We start from the raw sequence: 23604 nt of genomic DNA on the forward strand, positions 1-23604 counted from the left end.
TGCCCAGTACAGGTGAGCGGGGGTTGGGGGGGGGGACACACTGCTGAGAGCGGCCCCCGTGCCTGCCCAGTACAGGTAACCAGGACCTGCACGTTCATGCTTCTCTCTGTGGATCCAGAAGAGTGTCACTTATTCTTGTAGCGATGCATGAGGGGCCCCCTTGTGGTAGACAGAAACCATGGTTGCTAACTGGATCAGGCCTGTTACAACCTTAGTGTCTCTGTGCGCTTTGTCCCTGTGTGACAAAGCTATCACTTGGCATTGACAACAGTGTTGTCCTAGCTTTGGGTCCCTCTGGATCTGAGTAGCCTCGTGCGTATGGAGAAGGCAGTGGCCTCTGTCTCTCTCACCCCTCCATGGCTGTTTGGTATTAGCCAGTGTCTGACTGCCCGCCTCTCTCTGAACTGCAGGAGGTGGTGCCACCATTTCCCCTCATTTTTTAGGCTTAAGTTGGGGATATCTCAGGATCCTTAGCCTCAGCATTTCTACGCTTTGGCTTTAAAAAAAAGTATATGTGTTTTGTACCATGTGCCTGCAGTGCCCAAGTAGGCCAGAAGAGGGTGCCCTATCACCTAGGAGTAAAGTTCTGAGCTGCTGTGTAGGTGCTGGGAATCAAACCCAGGTCCTCTGTTATAACAGCCAGTGCTCCTACCCAGTGAGCCATCCCTCCAGCCTCCATGCCTTCCCTTTGCTTGTGATTTGTACACAGCCAACATCTTCACTTTAGAGTGCATCGCTTGACCTGTTGCTCTCCTTCCAGACGGCAGCCCCTCTGAGGCTGTTACATCCACCAACACTCCAAAGTCTCACGTTACAAATCGCTCATTATACCCTGTTTGGCTTTCTGCCAAATTCAAAAGTTCACCTTTACATTCTGCTCCAGCCGCTTCTTGATTTTGTTGTAGATGTTGGAAATGTGCACGAGACTGTAAAGGCCATGGTGGACAATGACACAGACAGGACCCAGCTCATCTGTACTTTCTTTGCATGGCTCAGAGCTCAGACACTTTTGATGAGGTGGTAGCAGCCATGCTTTGTAGACAGCGACACACCCTAAGCTGTTGGATGGCTTGAGTCTACCATGGATAAAGGTGGCTGGTCTGCAAACAGTGTAGTCTGCCTTTAATCCCAGCCCCAGAAGTCAGAGGCAGGCAGATCTCCGTGAGCTTGAAGCCAGGTGGGGCTACATAGTGTGATCCTGTTTTTAAAAAAAAAAAAAAAACCAATAACCAAAATCATCCGATTGATTTAAATACAGTGGTTAAGAGCATTAGCTACTCTTTCAGAGAACCTGGCTTCAATTCCCAGAAGACATGTGGCAACTCCCAACTCTGCAGCCCCAGTTCCAGGAGGTCTGACACCCTCACACAGACATGCATGCAGGCAATACACCAGTGAAGTAAACAGACAGACAGACAGACAAATCAGGGCTTGGGAGGCAGAGGCAGGCAGCCTGGTCTACAGAGAGGTTCCTGGACAGCCAGAGAGCAATCAGGAGAATGCTTGTCTTGAAAACTAAAAACGAACAATAAACCAAGAACCCTTGGTGAAATACAGCAGACTGATTTAAACTCGAAGAGGAAATGCAACAGTTCAGTGTGGTACTGTGGACAGTTTCTTAGATGATTGCCTGTTCTGAATTAGCAGCTGTGACCATTCTGGATGGCTTGGTGGTGGTGGTGGTGGTGGTGGTGGCCGGACTCTGGAAACCTTGGGGCGATGAAGATGAGTCTCTAAAACTCTTTCACCTTACCGATGTTGTTTTTTTCAGGACCGAAGCACGTTGTTGTTAAATTTGTCGTGAAATTCTTCCCTCCTGACCACACACAGCTCCAGGAAGAACTCACCAGGTTAGTGGCTGTCAGTGGGACGTTTTTTTACTAGCGTGTATAGAGGGAAACTGGACACTAGTTTCTAATTGACTAAACAAGTCAAAGGGTTTGTGTGACCGTAGCTCTTCTGTGCTTACAGGTCCCACCCTCCTCTCTTTTGTCTGTGCTACAAGACCAAGGGGAGGAGACCATGTTTTGCTGTAGCCTGGGGTCTTGACAGCCATGATTGATTATGAAGTGAACCAGCCTTAAAGCTTGACAGGTCATCTTCCATCCATCACAATCCCAGTCACTTTAGGGTCTCTTTTATGAAACAGATTCTGAATTCTGTTAAGAGTGCTTCAGAGGAGATGAATTTCAGTTCCCAGCACACACTGGACAGCTCACAACCACCTATAACTCTAGCTCCAGGAGATCTGGCTTGGATGGGAAGCCTCACACATGTGGTGCACACACACACACACACACACACACACACACACACACACACACACACAGGGGGGAGGGAGGGAGAGGATTGATTTTATTATTTTAAAAGAATGCATCATTTTTGCTGCTACGGGGAGGTGCCATGGCCGTTTCAAGGATACCACGCGTGTGTCTCTGATCTCCACAGAGAAGTATTAACCAAGGGCCTTCACACTAATTCAGGTTTTATGAATGAGTCACCCCCATCTACCCCCACTCGCCCGCAAACAAGTGACTGAGTTGGAAGTATCCTGAGAGGGCAGAAGTCACCAGCCACCATGGTTGATAGACTTCAATACAGGAGCATCAGCCAGGGCGGAGAACCTGAGTCGAGCCATCCACAGCCCTAGGCCAAGGACTTCTCTGGCTTCCATATCCAGGATGCTAGGCAGGAACACGGTGCCAATAAACATAGAGCCAGCCCCAGCTGCAGTCGGTGGTCAGTGGACTTTGCCAGTGTCACTGGGCCCTTTCCTAGTTTGAATGTCAGAGGCAGGAGTCTGGTCTTCCCATCTGAGGTTCGTGTTTTACAGTTTCCCTCTTTTTAACTTTAGTGTACCACTGTCTTTAGAATTTCAGGGTTTTTGTTATTTTGCTGACTTGTCAAGATTGTTATACCCGGCCGGATGAATGGGGCAGATTTTATTTTCTGCTTTTGTTTTTGGTTCTCAGCATAAACAAATATTTGAAGACATGCTTTTTCGGAAATCCCATTCTTTTGGCTCGATGATAAACAAAACCAATCTGAGATTTCTATGCGGCCCCATCATTGTCCCCAACGCAGTTTGACATCCAGGGAACCTGCCATATTGAGCCTCTCACATTCTCAAATTCCTGCTTAAGCAGAAATACCATGATGGCAACTGTTGAGATTTTAGATACTTGCTGGCGCTGGATAGTAAGGAGAGATGTCAGTACATGGGGCTGTGAACAGGGCCTTAGGGGAGGACATGCGGACAGGAGCCCAGCACACAGCAGAGCATAAGTCTGCCTAGGTTTGCAGTTAGGATGTGGGCCCTCCAGGAATAGCAGTCTGCCAGTTTTTTATAGATGGATTAAGTTGCACTTTGCGGCTCAATGGAACCTGTATTCCTTTCTATTTATTGATCTGTACATTCAGAGCATTCAGTGATATGGAAAAGACCTGATTCAGGGTACATGTTGAAAACAGTAACCAGGGGCTCCTTTATAAAAAATTCCTAGCTTTTCTTTTTATCACATTTAAAGATATTTTATATGTATGAGTGTTTTGCATGAATTACCACATGTGTGCCTAGTGCCCCTCAGAGGCCAGTAGAGGACATCAGACCGCCTGGAACTGGAGTTAAGATTGTGAGCTGCTGTGTGGATGCTAAGATCTGGGCCCAAGGCCTCTGTGGAACAGCAAGTGCACTTAACCATGGAGCCATCGTCCCCCCCCTACCCCCCACCCCCACCTCGACCCCCACCCCCAGCTTTCCTTGTGGCAAAGCTCAGAATTAATTCTCTTGTGCTAATGAATGGAGCCACACTAGATTGTCCTGTTTCTCTCTGTCTTCCTTCAGTAGAGTCGGTTCCTATTCTCAGTCAGAAGACTCTCCCAGAATTCTGTTCCAGACTGCCTGCAAAAGTCCCCATTGACTGTCAGGGAAACTAAGTTAATTTCACTTAGTCTAGAAAGGCTATGAAGACCTTCCAAATGAAACATGTCAAGTCGTGGATGTTTTGCTGCGTTAGAAGCAGGGGATTGTGTGCGTGATGTGGGCCTCTCCTGAGGCAAAGGTCCTCTGGCCATTCCGACGGAAGCGTTTTGTGTTGCTGTTTTCATTTAGCTGCAGTTAGTGCCTTCTGAGGAGGAGTTAGCCCTGGCTCCCATGGGCTTGATTGGAGTTGCTTCCATTTATAGCCCTAAAGGTGTCACTAAGTCTCTGGAAGCAAGAACAGCCAGTACGCGCTGCTCCCAGCTCCTGTGGTTAGGAAAGGCCACGGCGTCAGTCTCCAGGAAGCTGTTTCTCATGTTACCCCAGCCTGGGAACAGAGACTTGAGCATAGCCAGAAGAAAAGCATGCGTCCTCCACGTACGGGTATACACTTCCAAGGCCCTCTGAGGTTGTCACCCAATATTCGCAGAGCCTGTTAGACTCTGGCCAGAAGTAATGTCCCAGAACATTGCTCTGTAGACACTGGACCTTGTGTTTGAGTTTATAAATTGTTCAAGGTGCAGTGCTTTTAGAAGGTAAAACCCTCCTAGTTCAGAATTAAGGCTCTGTGAAGTCTTGGGTTTGGTGAGCAGTTACCACTGCCTGATCCAGAATGATGAGGCCAGCCCTTCCCCCAGGACCCCCTGTGCTTGTGAGCAGGAACCCCTGTGCTTGTGAGCAGGAACCCCTGTGCTTTTGAGCAGGAACCCCTGTGCTTGTGAGCAGATTGGGTTTTTGTTTTGTTTTGTTTTGTTTTGTTTTGTTTTTTTCAAGACAGGGTTTCTCTGTGTTGCCCTGGCTGTCCTGGAACTCACTCTGCAGACCAGGCTGGCTTCGAACACAGAAATCTGCCTGCTTCTGCCTCCCAAGTGCTGGGAGTAAAGGTGTGTGCCACCACTGCCCGCCCGCAGGTTGGTTCCTGCTTCTGCTTTCCTTCCCTTTGGTTGTCTAGTGAGAGGCAGGCAGCAGGTGATGGGGGCTCACCGAGCAGGACGTGTGCAGAGCAGGACACGGCTAAGGAGGGGCTCACGGAGCAGGACGTGTGCAGAGCAGGACACGGGCTAAGGAAGAAGGTCACAAAGGTCACCGTTGTCCGCCGATAGCTCCCCAGTCTCATGATATATTTTCTGCCTGCTATACAATGACCACATCTTTTGGTTCTTTGTTTATTTATTTATTCATTTATTTATTTATTTATTGCACTTTTAGTGTGTTAATAATGAACTGTCTTAAGCAATTTAAAGGAGATTGGTTATCGTTTTTTAACACTAATATTTGTGACTGGGTTGTTGCAGTTACTTCCTCCCATGGATTATCCTGTCTGATAAATCTGTTCTTTGAGTTTCACACTTGTGTATGATGCGCATTCTGACCACTCTCCCCTCCTCTCATGCACCTGACCTAATCCTGTCGGACCCACAATCCCAGGCGCCTTTTCCACATTCACCTCATTTGGTTGGCTGGTTTGATCTGTGTGTATGAATGAGGCAGAGAGCCACTGAGTTTAACCAGTGCTGCCTGTATAACTGTAGGTTTAGAGCAGTCCATCGTCCATGGCAAGCCTGGTAGACTCAACACTGAATCCAATCTAGTTCTTATGGAAACCTCTGGTAGGTGCTGTTGACAGCCTTTTCTTTGTAATGATGAAAACCATAAGCAACATAGAGCTGGTCGTGTAGCTGAGTAGCAGAACACTTGTCTAGCGAATCGATTATTCTTCTATTGATGAAAAAGAGCACGTGACCATGACCAAGGCACCTGTGGCCATGGAGGCTCACGGAAGAGTTCGTTGGGGCTCCTGACTCCAGGTGGTTAGAGGCCGTGGTGGCTGAACAAGCCAACTCAGAGCTCACATCTTGAAGCACAAGCAGGAAGCCAAAATGGTGAACTTGAAAAGTCAGGAGTCTTTAAACTCTCAAAACCCACCCCCAGGGACATATTCCCTCCACAAAGCCACACCTCCTGAACCTCCCCAGCAGCACCACGAAATGGTGACACCCTGAACTGGTGACCAAATATTCAAACATCTGAGGCTGTCGGGGACATTCTCGTCCAAACACACATACCCATCACATGTGAGACCCGAGGTTCCATCCCAACACCATAAAAATATAATAAACCAATCTTCTGTTGTACAGAATAGTAGCTGTACTTTATAGAAAGATAGAGTGTTTAATTAAGATTAGGGACATAGAAGTAGTTCACTCCGATCACGCATCACGTTAGCATGATATCCCTTCTGGTCTTATACATATAAGCATGTACTTTACATGCCACATAATGCCTTCGCCAAACCCAAATTTCTCTGCTGCACCCCAAATGTCTTTTTCTGGATTTTCTAAATTAAGACTGAGTATGGTAGCACATGCCCCTAATCTCAACACTTGGGAGGCAGAGGCAGGCAGATCTCTATAAGCTCGAGGCTAGCGTAGTCTGCATAGTGAATTCCAGGCCATCTGAGGCTACAGTCACTTAGTGATCTGTTACGCTGATGAGACTCACCCTGCACCTCTCTCAGTCCTTCATGGTTCTTGAGTTTTCTCTCCCAGTCCAGCGTAGCTCTTGAGTTTTCCTCACTACGCTGTTCTTGGACCACCCAACTCCACGCCTCCCTGACTTGTCACCTCACCTCCTTTTGCTGTTTTGCTGATTCTTCTAATCCTGTGTTTTCTTAAGAACTGGAAACTTGTTCTAAGGTCTCTGTGGATGCAATTAAACATTTCTGACCAGAATCTACTTTAAATGTTCTATACGTCACTAACATAGTGCTAAGACTGTGCGTTAGAAAGAGGCGGTGACAGTTGGCTCTCTCCATCGGGAAATAAACAATGTCCTTCGCATTCAGCTTCCTAGATGATTTTTTATTTTTTAACCAACTGACTCTCCTCGCCTGAGTGGATTTCAGTAGAAGCTGTTAAGAGAGGGGTTTCTGTTCTTGTTATTTCCTCTCTAGTCCCATCAAGTCAAACTCCGCTGTCTGCTCGGGCTCTCTGTCCATCCTAATACTAATTTGCCTTCAGCCAACCTTTATGTGTGTTGTTGGTATACATACATGAATATATACGTGCATGCCTATATACATACATGTCTACAGTGTATTGTGATCATAGCTACCCCAGGTCTCCTGTGTACTCCACTAGTGTCTTCTAATATACTCCCTTCCCTCCTCATGTCCTCTTGGGGTTTCTCTGCTAGGTATGGGGGTCCCTGAGATGTGGGTTCTCAAGGCCAGGTGGGTAAGGATTCGGTGGTGACAAACAGAAACAAACACAGAGGCAGTTTGAATCCAAGTGTATTTTGCAGCTCTCAAGCAGGGGATTTTATACATTAAAACCCAAATATTACATCTCTTAGAAACTGTATCCAGGGGCTGGAGAGATGGCTCAGTGGTTAAGAGCACCGACTGCTCTTCCAAAGGTCCTGAGTTCAATTCCCAGCAACCACATGGTGGCTCACAACCATCCATAACGAGATCTGACTCCCTCTTCTGGAGTGTCTGAAGACAGCTACAGTGTACTTACATATAATAAATAAATAAATAAATAAAATAAAATAAAAAAAAAAAGAAACTGTATCCAGTGAAATAATCACAAATACCAACCAAAGTCATTTGACACAGTAAAGCATAAAAATATCTCGTAGAAACTGTATCCAGTGAAACAATCATAGACAGAACAGGTAACATCATTATTAATATAAGTCAAAATATAGCAATTCTAAAAGGATGTATTCAGTGGGGGCAGTCGTTCAAGGCTAGTGGCATATTTCTTAGAGCAGGTTAATAAATCTTTATGGTCAATGCTTTTAACTGCTGAGCTAACTTTCCAGCCCCATATGGTCAATTATTATTTAACATCTAATGCCTGATTTTTTTTATAAATCTTCAATGTATAAGTTTAAACTATTTTAGTTCTTTCTAATTAAGGCTTTCTTTACCAAAACCCACCTCCGATAGCACATGTGTAGCCATATGAAAGCCATGTGAAGCTTTATTGTTGAGAAAGTTTTTATCTATCATAATAGTTTTGTAAATGATTTAAAAAGTATAGCAGTGGTTTCCCTGGGGATAAGGTCATGTTGGGAACTCCATCTCAAGGGATGGTTTCTTACCCACTAGTCTCGCTTAAGATCTTGGCCTAGGCTACCATGTAAATAAGAAAAGGAATAAGAGAAAACAAAACAGACAGATTGCTAAGAGAACTACAGCTCAATAATTTTTTCTCCAACAAAGAGTTCTGCAACTGGTTCCAGGAGGCCTCCCCCTTTTGAGGTCAACTGCCTCAGTCTGTGGAACTTCTCACACAGATCCTACTGGAGGTGGTGTGGCATTTCTGGTTTTATTTTTCTTTTGGGTTGGCATTAAAAAAAAACAAAACAAAACAAAAACTAGAAGAAATGGCTCAGTGGTTAAGAACACTGGCTGTTCTACCAGAGGTCCTGAGTTCAATTCCCAGGAACCACATGGTGGCTTGCAACCATCTGTAATGGAGTCGGATGCCCTCTTCTGACATGCCTGGAGACAGCGACACTTTACTCACATACATAAAATAAATAATTCTGTTAAAAGAAAAGGAGAAAAGCTCACTGGGTGCTCACTCAGTGCTGCCCGCTGAGCAGTTGACTGGGCGTGCTGCCTTGAGCTTGTGCGGGTAGCAAGAGCTGCAGTGAGTTCGTTTACTCAGCTATGAGTAAACAGGCATGCATGTCCAAAGTCAGCAGCACTTCATAGCTCTCCTCCCCATCTTCTGACTCGTAAGTTCTTTCTGACCCCTCTACTGTGACATGCCCTGAGCTTTGGTGTGGGGACCGTATCCAGGTCTCCTAAAGGGCGACTGCTCATTGGCTGCTTATCTCCATCAGTTTGACCAGCCATGAGTCTCCGCATTGCTGTCCACTGCAGAAGGAGGCTCCTTTTGCCAAGGCCAAGGGGAACTATGGGTATAAACATGAATACTTAGGAAGCATTTTTATGACACATCCATTTAGCCAGACAACAGTAACAGCTTCCCCTCTAGGACCTGTGACTCCCCAGGCCACAGGCTTTTGGCCAGGTTTACATTGCGGGCGTGAGTTCCCTCCTAGGAAGCAGGCTTCAGAGGGAATCCACTTAGTTACCACCAAAACCTTCATGTCGTTGACACTCCAGTCAGTGACCTAACTTTGGGCTGTAGAACGTGATATGTTCAATTCTTTTGTTCTTGTTCACCAACCTTCAGCCACTGTGGACTCATAAAAATCTTTATCAATTCATAATTTATTAATTCATAAATATAGTCCAGTATGCTTCTGTTCATTTTAATCATTTTTGTTGTGGTCACGTTGTCACAGGTTTGGCTCTAGAGGCCCCTTCAGGGCCTCTCATATACAACAAGAGGGCTCACCTCCATTTAAAACTAGCAATTCTAAGCCCTCTGGTCCCTTAGTACCCTCCAGATTCTGTAGACTTCTCCTTACATGGTTTTACATTCCTTTCTTCAGTTTCTTACTGTGTATTCAGACTGTCAAGAGGAAGCCTACTTTGAACGCCGACCCTCCAGCCCCTTAGCGTGACCTCTCTATGCCAACCCTCCAGCCCCTTAGCGTGACCTCCCTATGCCAACCCTCCAGCCCCTTAGCGTGACCTCCCTATGCCGACCTTCCAGCCCCTTAGCGTGACCTCCCTATGCCGACCCTCCAGCCCCTTAGCATGACCTCCCTATGCCAACCCTCCAGCCCCTTAGCGTGACCTCCCTATGCCGACCCTCCAGCCCCTTTGTGTGACCTTCATCTTTGTTGACCTTTATAGGTACCTGTTCGCTCTGCAAGTGAAGCAGGACTTGGCTCAAGGCAGGCTGACGTGTAACGACACCAGCGCAGCTCTCTTGATCTCACACATTGTACAATGTAAGTTCTTTGCAGTTCCTCTGGGATCCAGTTGGAGACAGCAAATCGGTCTGATTGATGAGAAGTCACAGAAGGAACATCTGTGTCATTTTTGCTATTACCATGGATGCCCCTGTAGATTATATCCTTAAACATTAACTTACAACCTAGGACTTCTGTGTTCTGGTGATATTTGACTTTTTTTTTTTTTAAGGACAAATATAGAGTGCTACCTCAGCGTCTTGCAGAGAGAAGCTAGGGTGGACAATTGACAAGCTTACTATGTCTGCTTTGTCCCGTTCTTGGATTTAGTGTTCATCACTGTTGGTGAATCCTTAGTGTTAGGATACAAAGCTGCCGCAGGTTTCACCTAAGTGTCCTACAAAACTTAGAACCTAGCTTCACTGCTCTGATAGTCTCACATCAGACTTGCCCAGTCACTAAATTTATGCCCAGATCAGCATGTGCCTTCAGTGCCCTTCGCAGAGGCACCTGGGGCAGCGAAGAATCTGATTCGCCTCCTGCCTGTGTCTCCACTGAGGGCCAACAAGGGAACTTCTGCCTTCGCTTTCCGAAGTCCAGTCTTTCTGCTGTTGTGACTGCTGTACACTTCGCCCCTCACGTACCGCTGAAGGGCTGCAGCATACTGTGATGTGTGTGGTAGGAAGATCTATAGTGTATGAGCTGCACTTGGGCATGGCTCTGTGTGCGTGAGTCAGCAGTGTGTATCGGCCAGTGCATCCCTAAATAGAGCCACATGGAAGAAGCAGTCGGTCCATGCACATGTCTCATTGTTTCTGGAGTCTGGCCCCAGATGTCCCTTCAGAGCAGCAGGCAGTGGTTCTTTGTTCACAGAGACTCTGTAAATCATGGTTATCCTTTCTAAAGACTTATTTTTTTTAATTTACATGTATTTTTGTGTTTGTCACATGTGTAGGCGCCCATAGATGCCAAAAGAGGACATAAGACTAGCTGGAGTTATAGGCAGTTAGTGAACCTCCTGATGTGAGATCTGAACTTAGATCCTCTAGAAGAACGAAGAGTGTTCTTAACCACTGAGCCATCTCTCCAGCCTCTGTTTATTTTTGTTTTATGAGTGTTTGCCTCCATGTATGTATGTACACCATAGGCTGGTGCCCACAGAAGCACCAGGACTGCATAGGGTTCCTTGGAATCGAGTTATAGGTGCCTACAAGCTGCCCAGTTAAGTTCTGGGAAGTTAGCCCAGGTCCTCTGCAAAAGCAGTAAGCACTCTTAACCGCTGAGTCATCTCTCCAGCCCCCATTATCTAACTTGAACAATAGGAATCAATTATGCTTTCTCAACACCAGATAGAAGAAACTGTAGAAAGAAATCAAAGCTTCCATTCAGGCAGCTGATAACAATGTCTGTAAGCCAGAGCAGCCTTCAGCTCTGTGCACTGTTCTCTGTGATGGAGTGGGAATTCAATCCAGAAAAGGTAGTTAGGAAACACTGTTGCTCACCCGCCCGTCATCACCAAGGAAGCCAGTAAGTAAAGTCCATCCAGGTGTTGCCCGATGAGTTCGCACAGCTTTGTTCAAGACGGGTAGTTTCAGTTGGGTGGTGTGGGGCACCAGAGTCCTTGCTTGGTGACAGTGGGTGAATGGACCGGATGTGGTCCATTTGCATGATTGAGCAAACGGTAGCCTTTATAGCAACCACACCCTTGCTTCCATAAGAAAGCACATTGTGTTGCTTATGGCTGGAGAAAGCTATGCAATCACAGTCTCACCTGCTATTTATAAACAGTGTAAGAAACTTGGTAAACTCTAAAGGTAAGACAACAACCACCATGTCAAATTGTTTACCTTTCCTCCCTCTGACATCTCCTCTTTGATAACAGTTCAGGTTTTTACATGACTAGCTATTCCATGTAAGAGTTTTATCAGTTAACTCCTAGGTGCATTGGCACTGAGTCATTAAACAGTCACCCACATGTGTAGGATTTTCTACTGAGAAGGGAAGAAAGAGGAATTACTCCCAGTGCCCCGTAGCACACTGGTTAGATGTGGTTAACAGCTGGATACCTCAAAGTCACTATTAGATAGGATTTGTGTTTTAGAGAAGAAATGATTAGGCCGGGCAGTAGGGGTGCATACCTTTAATCCCAGCACCTGGGAGGCAGAGGCAGGCAGATTTCTGAGTTCCAGGACAGCCTGGTCTACAGAGTGAGTTCCAGGACAGCCAGGGCTACATAAAGAAACTCTGTCTTGGGGAAAAAAAAAGAAAAGAAAAAGAAATGATGAATTCTAAATTGATGGCTCATCAATGACGTGATGATTTGTAGTGATAATTTTAGAGTTTTGATTTTTTTTTAAAAAAACACATATTAATAAGAGTATGTCTTCATTTTAACCCCAGGTGTGGGATATGGGGCTGCTTCATTTGTCCCCAGCAGCTGACTCTGATGTGTCTCAGGCTGGAGCAAGGGCATGGTTTTTCCCACTGCAGATACTTTCTATGATTGTGTGATGTTTAGAATTCTGGGAACTTTTCAGAGGTTTATATAAATGCTAGGACCCTAAGAGGTGAAGTTAGTTATTGGTTGTTTGTTGGTGGTCATGGTTTGTTAAGTAGTCATGCACAAAGAAGAAACAAGAAGAAATTAGATACCCTGATGGCAAGGATCAAACTTGCCCCAAGGAACTTGACACCCCTTATCATCAGGAAGTACCTAAGAGCCATGTCGCCCCCTTTCAGGGGCCTGACTTTATTCAGGGATCTCTTTCCTTTCCCCTCAATCCTTTTTTCTGTCCTATCTAGTGTTAGGGAGTTGGAAGGGTGGAAGAAAGGCGTGGAGAGAGGCAGAGGAAAGAAACCCCACAAAGTAGCAGGAGAGCTGCTACAGTGTCACTACGAGTTGCATATTGTATCAAACGTCACACTGTTCCCTTCTGGGGTGTGTGAGTATGTGTGTCAGGATAACCTTAAAACGGAAAAGAAACCAAAGCATGCATGACTAAGACCAATAAGTCTGAAGCGTCCTTCACAACTTCCAGTGTAAGGGAGGGGTAGCGGTCACCTTCCACATGGCTCTCAGTGTGAACCATGGTCACATCCCACTCTGACGCCGCCGAGGCTGCACTCGGTCCCCACCAGCTGTGCTCACCTGATGTCACCTGTCAGCTTTGTACTTGCTTCCCAGGGATTGTGACACATTCTGAAGAGTTTATCCTATGTGGCCCATTTTTTTTTCCTTGTTTCTTTGTAGCAGAGATTGGGGATTTCGATGAAGCTTTGGACAGAGAACACTTAGCAAAAAATAAGTACGTACCTCAACAGGATGCACTAGAAGACAAAATCGTGGAGTTCCACCACAGCCACATGTGAGTTGTGTACATGGATTCGTATTGCTCCCCAGCAGCTGCTACCTACCTCCCGGCACAGGGAAGCTTGTGAGCTCACATATACACACCTCCGTGTTATATGACACATAATGAAGGCTGAAGGAAGGAGTGCAGAGTTTCACTGGGGTGTTGTGGTCCATTCTGAACTCTTAAAAAAAAAATGCAGAGACAAGTGGCTGCATCCTAGCTGTGAGATAGAGTGACCCAAGGACGTAAAGGAGAGGGTAAGGCTCGCAGGCTTTTGGACAGTCATCCTAACAGAGCATGGAGAGGTATGTGTCAAACCAGGCACAGTGTTGAATACGGGGAGACTTCAGAACTTTTGTGATAGCCCCAGTTTTTGGCCTTGGCTTTGATCGGGCGAACATCTTGGCGCTTTCCTTTCCTCCATGGCTCAGAGGCAGGCATTGGCACTTGGCAATGGAAGAAACACAGCCTGGCCTTCTGCGCTCTCAAGTTCAGCTTGCTTAAACTGGCTGGAAACTTGCCTGACATAGAGGTGTTTCACTTTTATGTGACCTAGAGAAAACTGAGATTCTGAGGAGCTGCCGGGGCTGGAGATAGACCTCGAGGTTTTGTGTTACTGGGTAATGGTGCTTTTGTCCTCGCTGTGTGGCTCTGGGGTTAGCAGGTGGAGGTGGGTGTCATCTGATCACGGTGCGGCCTGTAGCTTGCCAGTCAAGGGCCTTTTATTTCCCAAGAGAAGCTGCTCTATCTCAAAGTAATAGACGTGGGGGATTCAAGTCCCCTGGCCTTTCTCTTCCCTCCTTGCTTTGTCAGTGGACAAACCCCGGCAGAGTCAGATTTCCAGCTCCTGGAGGTGGCCCGTCGGCTGGAGATGTATGGAATCCGGTTACACCCTGCTAAGGACAGGGAAGGCACCAAGATCAACCTGGCTGTCGCCAACACTGGAATTCTAGTGTTTCAGGTGTGGGGAACACAGCGCCTTTCCCTTGGTGAGGGAGGGAGGGAGGGAAGCTGGCTCTCCTAACCAGGTTCACGTGAATAGCCAAGCTGAGGCCTCTAGTGATCTCTTCAAGTAAGTAAGTAACCCCTCCAGGCCCCGGCTTTCAGGTGTTTTGTCTGTCTGTCTGTCTGGTTGTTTCTGCATTTCTGCTTGTCCTGCTTGGAGACTGTACATTAGTGATTTGTTTGGGTTTAATAGATCTTATAGATCTATCTATCTGATGACTCCCAGTAGGGCTGCACTGAGAGCACAGTGTACAGAAGCGAGGACCTCAGATCCCAAGGAAATGCCTTCCATACTCAGAGGCAACATCTTGACACTTAGCTAAAATTTGATCCTTTAGGGTTTTTTCCTTTCAAATTAACTTGTGTTCTGTCGGCTTTTTGAGACTTTGCTATACCCAACTCTAAAAGCACATGTGTTTTTCAGAAAGAAGAGCCCTGCATGCACGGCCCTTTTGCAGCAAGACAGACTCTGCCCATGCATTTTTAACCTGTGCTTAAGGGCATGTGACCCTTGCTGTCCGGTGTGCCAGGCTGAGGGGTGGCTTTATTTGACCAGTGTTTTCCCTGTCCTAGCTTCCTTCAAGTATGATTTATAGGCCTGCGCATAAAGAGTGCAGCTTTGTAGGTTCATTTGCATTGATATTTGAATCTTGTGAAACTACAATAATGAACCTTCTTGTATTGGTAAAAACCCTTTTCTGTTATGCAAAACCACCTGAACTACTCAACAGATAGGAGAAAGGTTCTCACAGCTGCTGTTTGATGAACTAAAGTTCCAAGTAGCACACACCTCTTGGATGCCCCGACCCACGCCTCAGTCTCTATATATCCCTCACCATACATCCACTCTCAAGCAGACACACACACACACACACACACACGCACACACACACATACACACACATACACACACTTGAGCTGTAGCACTTCTTCTACATAGGATCAATTTATGGCACACATTAAATGTTACACACTCAAACCCCTAAAAATTAGGGCTTGGGCCTCAGACCTGGCATAGGAAGAACAACGTTTTGAGATGCAGGATGATATCTGAGAGAGAACCACTCCCCAGAGTTTTTAACCTCGACAAATAATCCACAAATACCTGACTTTAAGGAATAAAACCCAATGTTGATTTATGACCATTAAGTTTCCAAGCCATTTCCAAATGTTTAAACATTTCTGAAAGTCATACAGACATAAAAGAAGTACCACAATTGAATTAATGTATTTGGCTTGTGTTTAATATGATAAAAATACTGAGAATTGCTGGCCCGTTTAGTTGCTGAGGGAGCGATCTTGAAGGCTGTGCCTGGTCACCCCATCCTACCTCTTGGGATGGTACACATTGGCTCTGTGTACAGTTACACATGTGTGTTACGATTTCCATTTCTGTAAAATGAAGATAATAAATCTGTCTCACTGAGCTTTGTGTGCGGTCTGATGAGATACCATCTAAAAAGCCCTTAGTACCATACCTGGCCCTCTGTGAGAGATGGTTGTTACTGGTGTGGTGTTTGTATGGTTTCATTTTTTCTTTATTCTTCTTTTCATTACCTTGACCAGTGCCTTCCCTACAAGAAGGTAGGCATGGCCTGAATGCCAAATTCTGTAATTAGTGAGAAATAACACTGTATGAGGGTCTGGTAACTAGTAGACACAGAGCCTGGGAATCTTCCATCAAAGGCTTGCTCCCTCAGCCCTCCACCTGCAGGTCCTGTGTGCACACAACATCTGGCCTAGCCTGGCTCACCAGGTGCTCTCCGTTCTTAGGGCTTCACGAAGATCAATGCTTTTAACTGGGCCAAGGTTCGGAAGCTGAGCTTCAAGCGGAAGCGCTTTCTTATCAAGCTCAGACCTGATGTGAATGTAAGTCACTGTGGAATGTAAGTGTGGGGCCAGCTGAGCTGAGAATGGAGTGGGTTTTGCCATGGGGTAAGATCTGCGTCCAGCAGAGATTTCCCAGTGCTGCAGCGGTGTTCTGGGAGGATTGTGTATCCAGGAGCTTGGAAATGCCTTTGCTGTCACACTGGGTTCTGGGAGGAAGGAGAAAAAGGGCACACAGGTGCTTACCTAAGGAGACCATTTCTCTTCCAAACAAACAACTTGAACTATGTTATGGCTGCATGTCTAGCCTGTGGCTCTGCCCTGGGACCCAAGTGTTCTGCCATTATTCCTGGCATTATTCCTGCCTTGTGGGATGTAGTCCTGGCTTGCTAGCTCCAGCTGTTGCCCTTACACTGTCATGGGAGCTCATTGTCATGGGCTAAATACATCTTCCCAGTACAGAACCCCCAAATGTTTGCCCACTCTGGATGGGTTCCAGGAAGAGAACAGGGTCGTCTTTGTCTGTCAGAAACCACACAGGAGAGATGGTACATCCCTGATGCCTGTCCTATCTGGACCCGAGTCCTTGCCCCACAGGGGTCTCCAGGGCAGCCTATGCTCACAGCCACAGTTCAGCTGCAATGTGGATGGAATCAAAGCAACCCCCCCCCCATAAGATGATTCTCTGTGGGTAGGGAGTGCAGTTACAGTTCCGGAAAGCCAGTTGATATGGGAAAAGCTACAGTAGACACTCTAAGCCGAGTTCATGTGAACTCTTAACAGCCCCAAAATAGTCAGAGCTGCTGGGAATCCTAAGGACTCCAGTGACTTTGTTTCTGTGACATGACCACTGAAATCAGAGACACTGAATAGAAAGTTACCATGTTTCTTCCAGAATCAAAAGACATGTTTGTCAGCTGAGGATCATTAATACCTTTGTAAGAAAATTTCATTTCCTCTGTGACTCTTGGGGCCACTTAGGGACCTGTGCCATCTGCTATTTTAAAAAAAAAAAAAAAGGAATTAAAAAGTCCACCTGGACAGGAGCCATGAGAAAGAAAACAGCAGAACAGGCCCAGTTTAGATATTTTAAGGAAGGGGTGTGTTAATACTTGGACTATTTTTTAAGGAGGCAGCAGAAGCCAAGAAAATGCAGTGTGTTTATGGGTGGACCTGATAAGAAGTGTTACCACCCCACTGAAGCTTCATGCCTGTTTCCCCACTGGGAACGAGCGTATTTGGCTCAATCCTTGAATTAGCGACCATATAACAAGAACACACAATTAGCAATTTTATTGGACAGATTCATTTCTGGTTTTTTTTTTTTCCTGTTTCATCAGAAAGATTATGAGCAGTGCTGGGGCTGGGGAAACAAAAGCTGTATTTACTCCTTTCAGAGCTCATACCAGGACACCTTGGAGTTCCTGATGGCCGGTCGAGACTTCTGCAAGTCCTTCTGGAAAATATGCGTGGAGCACCATGCCTTCTTCAGACTCTTCGAAGAACCTAAGCCAAAGCCGAAGCCTGTTCTCTTCAGCCGAGGATCATCCTTCCGGTTTAGGTACGGGTGGCCCCTTCGCGTTCACTCTTCATGTGAACCTTTCCTAAGGCTTCCCCCAGCACAGCTGTTGTGATTCACAGTAAATCGATAAGGCACACCGTGGCCGGGGTGGTGATCGAGGTGGTGGCCAGTGGAGGCGCTAGCTTGCTTGTCCCAGCTGGCTCCACATTGCCTTTCTAGTTCTGTTTGGACCCTCGAGAACCACTTAGCCATCTGCCAGCTGAGGGCAGATCCCAGCATGGTATTCAGATGTATTTTTTTTAATCATTTAAGGATTTCGAACATGGATAGAATGTATTTTGATCAAGCCCATTCCCTGCTTTTTCCCCTCCAGTTTTTTTCTGTGTGCTGGCCACCACTTTTTTCCCCAGCCTCTCATGCTTTCTTTTAAGCCCATTGTGTCCACGTGGCACTGCCCATATGGGCCCCAGTGTAGGATCGTCTACTAGAACCCAGACAGCATGTAAGAGGCTGCTCCATAAGGAAACTGATTTGCTGGGTAGTGGTGGTGGTGCGTGCCTTTATCCCAGTACCTGGGAGGCAGATAGACAGATGAGTCGGAGACCAGCTTGGTCTGCATAACAAACTCCAGAACAGCCAGGATCACAGGGCATTCAGAGTCACTAACTCCCTCTCCCCCCATCGATCCCCTGTCATTTCTTATGTCAGTTTATTTTTTAATGCTTCTGGGAACTTGAACTCGGGCACCTTGTACCTTCCAGGCGAGTGCCATTCCACTGAGCCAGTCCCCCAGCTGCTCTTGTGCAGAAAGAAGTTTATTTGTCTTAGTGTTGCATCACAGACTGGTGCCTAGACTGGACTGTCTTGGGTTTATATTATCAGTCATTTTGCCAACATTGCTGACATTCCACTGTGTAGGGATCGCTGAGGTATACACAGAGAAGTGAATTTTCTCCAATTCTCACAGACTGCATAGACTAGACTCCTGGGACGGCAGCTTCACGGCAACCGTGGTTATCAAGTGGTTTTATTTAGTTGACTGTCTTCTCTGTTACATATAAGGAGAATATCCAGAAATCAAATAGACAAAACCCCGAGACTCCCCCAGCATGACTTTTCTTGTCACCTGGCTGAGAGGCAAGTGCCCCCGTGACCCCTCCCTGACTTCTGTGGTCTTCCTTTCAGTGGTCGGACTCAGAAGCAAGTTCTTGATTACGTTAAAGAAGGCGGCCACAAGAAGGTGCAGTTTGAAAGGTAAGAGAATGAAAAGCCATTCTCTGGGAGTGGCCTATATGTCTTTACCCAGCCTGGGGGGAGTTACACGCAACTGCACAGTCAATCTCGGTGAGACGGAACATTTCAGGACCCCAGGCTCCTCACTCGAGATAAGATGTCCAGAGGGCACAATGACAGAAGAGGGAGGAAGAGCTGACATAGGGCTGAGTGGGCCCAGAGCAGAGATAACAGTACTTCGAAAGCCTGTTCTGATCCTCAGGGAGTCCTTACACACTTGAAGGTGTGGCTTGCGAATGTTTCTGGCTGGGAGAGAAGCTGCAGGATTTGTCACTGTCACTGTTGGTGGCAGATGCTTGTATATCCAGGTATTTGCCAGGCACCGTTTAGGGCCCCTTGCTTCACTCTGGCCCTGTATGGTCAGTGATCTTTCATTTCCTGCTTAAATGTGGAGACCCTGAGACTAACACATAGAGGGTACAGGTCTGCTAACTGGAAAGTGGCCCCTGGCCCACTAGCTGCAGAGCCTAGAGCATGCCAGCGGTTCTGGGCCTCCCAGGGGAGAAGCAGAGCCCAACCAGGACCAGGATGAAGGCCAGGAGTGAGTGATGGCCTAAGCTTCCCTAAGCCTGGGGTGTTTGTTTTTAACCCTCTCCTGCTTTTCATGAACATTTACCCCAGCATAGAGACAGGGTATAGCAGACACTTTACACTCTCACAGCTTGGCATTAACAACTGCAGGGTGATCTGCACTGACCTGGAAAGCTGAAGAGTTGAAAAGATCCCCCTCAAAAATGTACATTATAAATAGTATATAAAATCGCCTCCAAGCTACGTGCATAAGGTAGATGGGAAACAAATTTCATGTTCAGACTAGGATCTTATCTCCAAGACACCACATTTATAAGTACAAATATCCCAAAATCCAATTACTTACGTTCCAAACTTCAGGGTAAAAGATGCCCAACCTATATCAGTATTTTGGCATACTTAACTCTTTTTTTTTTTTTTTTTTGGATTTTTGAGACAGGGTTTCTCTTTGTAGCCCTGGCTGTCCTGGAACTCACTTTGTAGACCAGGCTGGCCTCAAACTCAGAAATCCGCCTGCCTCTGCCTCCCAAGTGCTGGGATTAAAGGCATGCGCCACCACTGCCCAGCTATACTTAACTCTTTTTATGTGTTTCTACAGTGCCTAATAACTAAAACTACCTCGGGTCACAGCCTTTTGTTAATTTTCCTCCCTTTTACTAAAAGAAACGTCTAGGTTTATGTTCCTTCTGGAGTTCAATACTGACTTATTAAAAGATATTTATGTGTATGGGGGATTGCCCTGGGTATGTTAATTTTCATTTCTATAAATGCTGACACACTGTTTGTAATGCTGTTGTACTCTATATGCACAGAGCAGGTGTTAGACCTTGTCGAGTACTGAGCTCATGAGGTGGTGTGAGTTCATTTGACTTGCTATTGTGGCGCTCCAGCGAATCAGAGCGCTCTGTGTTTTATTGGGCCCACTCCATGTCAACAGATGTTCAGGTCATTTTGATGCTTTATCCTAGTTTTGCGGAAATAAACCTGGTATGGTTTCTCATGTCCAGTACCCAGAAATGTGATGCTACGGGGCTTTTGCCTTTGTATCCAAGACACTAGCTCACCAGGAACAGCCTTGCCTGTGTATCCAAAGATAATAATAACTCCATGATTTTCTTAGATGATTAGCAGTTACCATGTTGAAGACCATGCAGGACGTAAATGCCCTGGGACCTTTTCATGGGGAGAGAAGATGTATGCACACTGGGGTGGAATTACACCATCTCATGAGTTCAGTACTTGAAAGTCTATAATGCCTGTTCATGGGCAGGAGACAAGATAAAGGGCCTGTGCTGGTCTCACTGTAGTCCCCAGAGGCTCCATTTTCTTACAGGGGAGCCTTTTTCTCCTGGGTCTATATTATGTTAGAATAAGGATGATCTTGGATCATGATCCCTGTCATAGATCTGATCTAGAAAATACTGAAGGAAATGTACAAATGGATACATTGCTAGCTTGCAGATCAGAGCCTTAGAATCATGGTGGCTGTTCCTCCCTCTTGACTTTCCCCAGAGTCGGCAGGCAGTGCTCAGTCATTCTCCGTCCTTCAGCAGCTAGAACAGGATTCTGAGGAGAACATAGTGTTTACCACACTGGTGTTTGCAAAATATTGTGTGTCTGTCACATTGACAAAGAAAGCTTTGGGTACTATCATGCTTGAAGTACCCAAAGTGCTTCGTTTAATCAAAGCTGTCCTGACTTCAGCTGTCTTGTGTGATTCCCCTCAGAAAACACAGCAAGATCCATTCCACTAGGAGCCTTGTCTCACAGCCCACAGCACCGAATTCAGAAGTGCCAAAACAGGTCAGTGGTGGTCAGTCGTGGACAACCGTGGGTCTCTCCTTCACTTCCTGTGCTTGTGCTTGCCCACTTTGCTTTCCAGTCCTGTCTCCTGAGCTCGCTTTTGGGACTGCGCCGAGCCTGCCCACAGCAAGCCCTTGGGAGGAGCTTCTTGTCAGCTGCTGCTTTAGCTTTTAATTCTGAACCTCATGAGCTTGGAGACTGAAACATACATGGCAGTGGGTGTCTGCTGTGTAACTGACGGAGACTAGGTAGGCAGTTGCTTGGCGGAGTTCCTGCTTCGACGGCCGTACTTCTTGCTAGGAAGCCTCGACTACAGGACATGTGTTGTGGGGCAGTGGACAAGCAACAGCAGGAAAAGTTGACCTTCTTGCTCTGATGGTGGCAAGAGCTCCCAACCCAGGGTTGGTGGCTCCTGATGTTGTTCTCGGTATTTCTCTAAGAGATTAAGAATTTGTTTAAGAAAGAGCATGAGGGTGTTATCGTTATGTGACTCCAACACAAGCCATTTACCCATCACATTACCCTTTCTGTGGCTCTTCTGGGGTCTTCGTCATATAGCCATCATGGGCTTCTCTGCCATCCCAAGGACCCTTGCTAAGGAAGCTTTCACGGTCTGAAAAGGCCATCTGCTGCATGGACACTCTGGAATTCCCACCTGAGATGAGGGTCACGGAAAGCAGAGTCCATTTAACTCATGTTGTAGGGACCCAGCTGGAGTGCAACTCTGCCCCCCCGAAGGAACCCTGTAGATATGGGTTTCACTTCTTGCCTGAGCATAGGTCGCATCCTGGGGACGCACCCATGGCATCTGTGTGCCATTCCTTCTAGCTGTGGGGGACACTTTCCAATTAAAGCCAGCTCCTTGGCATCTTCTCAACTCTAGTGTAACCATCTCCCTCCCTGTCTCTCCTGTTCTCCCCACCCAGTCTCCACAGAGCGCGAGCCTTACGTTTGGAGAAGGTACCGAGTCTCCTGGTGGCCAGAGCTGCCAACCAGCTAAGGAAACGAAAGTCTGCGCCTTGGAGTCGGGATCGCACCAAAGCCCCGCCCTCCCTAAGAGCCCTCCTGGGAGCAAAGCCGCAGATGGAACCAGCTCGGTGCCGCCTGAGGAAGAGGAGGAGGAAGAGGGTGGCAAGGATGGCATCCGGCCAAGTAACCCTCAGCCCCCGCAGCCAAGCACAGGTCCCGCATCCCGGGCTGCTGGAGGCAGTAGCAATTCCATTCCCTTCATTGACTGTAGTGATGTAGATAGTGAATACGACCTTCTCAGAGAACCAGGGTCCCAGTCACGGTCCCAAACAAATGACAACTATGAAGGTGATTTGACCAGTGGTGTTTATCTCCTGTCCAGGGACGAGAGGCAAGCAGAGACCAGGCGCAGGGCTTCCCCTCCCTCTACAAAGTCCTCCCGGCCTCCTTCAGGAGAATTCCTTGTTGATGATTCAGCAGATATTACCTTTGATCTGAGTGGGAGCCCTAGGCTCCCAAGACATAGTTCCCTGATAGATGAAATGTTCAGGGCCTCCACTGGCCACAGCCCCCTGGCCACCCCGCTGTCCCCCTGCAGCAGAAGCTCAAGTCCGGATATGAGTTGGGACAGGACTAGGTCCCAAGGCTATGTTTCTGAAAATGGACATGACCTTAGGGAAAAGAGTATGGGAGAAGATACTATCCCAAAGCAGGGTCCTCCATCTGAGAACTGTTCCCCCGCCCTGCAGAGGCCATACTTGAGGAATCTCCCTAGCAGATACAATAAGTCAGAGACAGATCCACTCATCCTTAGCCAGGCAGCCCCCACCCCGGAGGCCATGGAGAGGCTTGATGACCAGGGAGAGGCAGGGCTGGCCCACATGGCCACTCTTCAAGGTACGATGCTAGCCAATGGGACCCAACCCACAGGCTCCACCTCGGAGGTCACCCTCCTGCAGGCTGTGCACACAGATAGTGCCTTGGGCCAGCTGGCACCCCTGCAGGTGACAGAGTGCTCCACCAGCAGCGGGAATGAATCTAGTGATTCAGACTCTGCCGTGGTGAGCCCTTCAAGGAAGTCCCCGGTGCTCCGTCACCCAACAAGCCCAAGGTCGCCACTCAGGAAGGGTGAGACAGGTTTGCAGGGCCTGCGGCTGGGCGAGGAGGAAGGGGAGCACGAGTGAGGAGCCTGGCGGTCAGGTGGCCAGCTATTGATTACGAGGAGTCACGAATCTAGGATTGCCACAGAGAGGGTCTGTTCTAGTGACTTGATTGTTTTTAGTCAATGTTTGTTAGGTGGTGTTTGGGACAGGCACATATTTATGGGTCGTGCCTGACTTCCCAGACCTTTAACGAACACAAAATTTAACACAAGTGGCTTGCCTTTTAGAAAGCATGGTACAAGGTGTACAGCAAGCCCTAACAAGTTACTAGAGGTTTGTTTTGGTGGTCGGCGAAGGCAGTAATAACTTACTATG

General features: G+C 47.1%; 1 protein-coding gene across 5 annotated transcripts in view; it reads left to right on the forward strand.

The window, feature by feature from the left end:
* The window catches only part of Farp1 (FERM, ARH/RhoGEF and pleckstrin domain protein 1), a 241672-nt gene that overhangs the window by 179513 nt on the left and 38555 nt on the right, over positions 1 to 23604 (forward strand). For all 5 annotated transcript variants that reach the window (XM_031362792.1, XM_031362791.1, XM_031362796.1 and 2 more), the window contains exons 5-13: positions 1772 to 1850; positions 9765 to 9862; positions 13074 to 13188; positions 13990 to 14137; positions 15955 to 16050; positions 17406 to 17569; positions 18716 to 18784; positions 21082 to 21157; positions 22084 to 22339. In XM_031362792.1, coding sequence (XP_031218652.1) covers positions 1772 to 1850; positions 9765 to 9862; positions 13074 to 13188; positions 13990 to 14137; positions 15955 to 16050; positions 17406 to 17569; positions 18716 to 18784; positions 21082 to 21157; positions 22084 to 22339 — 1101 coding nt within the window. The remainder of the gene's footprint in view (positions 1 to 1771; positions 1851 to 9764; positions 9863 to 13073; positions 13189 to 13989; positions 14138 to 15954; positions 16051 to 17405; positions 17570 to 18715; positions 18785 to 21081; positions 21158 to 22083; positions 22340 to 23604) is intronic.

The sequence above is a fragment of the Mastomys coucha genome, unplaced genomic scaffold (genome assembly GCF_008632895.1).
Source record: "Mastomys coucha isolate ucsf_1 unplaced genomic scaffold, UCSF_Mcou_1 pScaffold9, whole genome shotgun sequence".
NCBI classification, from domain to species: Eukaryota; Metazoa; Chordata; class Mammalia; order Rodentia; family Muridae; genus Mastomys; species Mastomys coucha.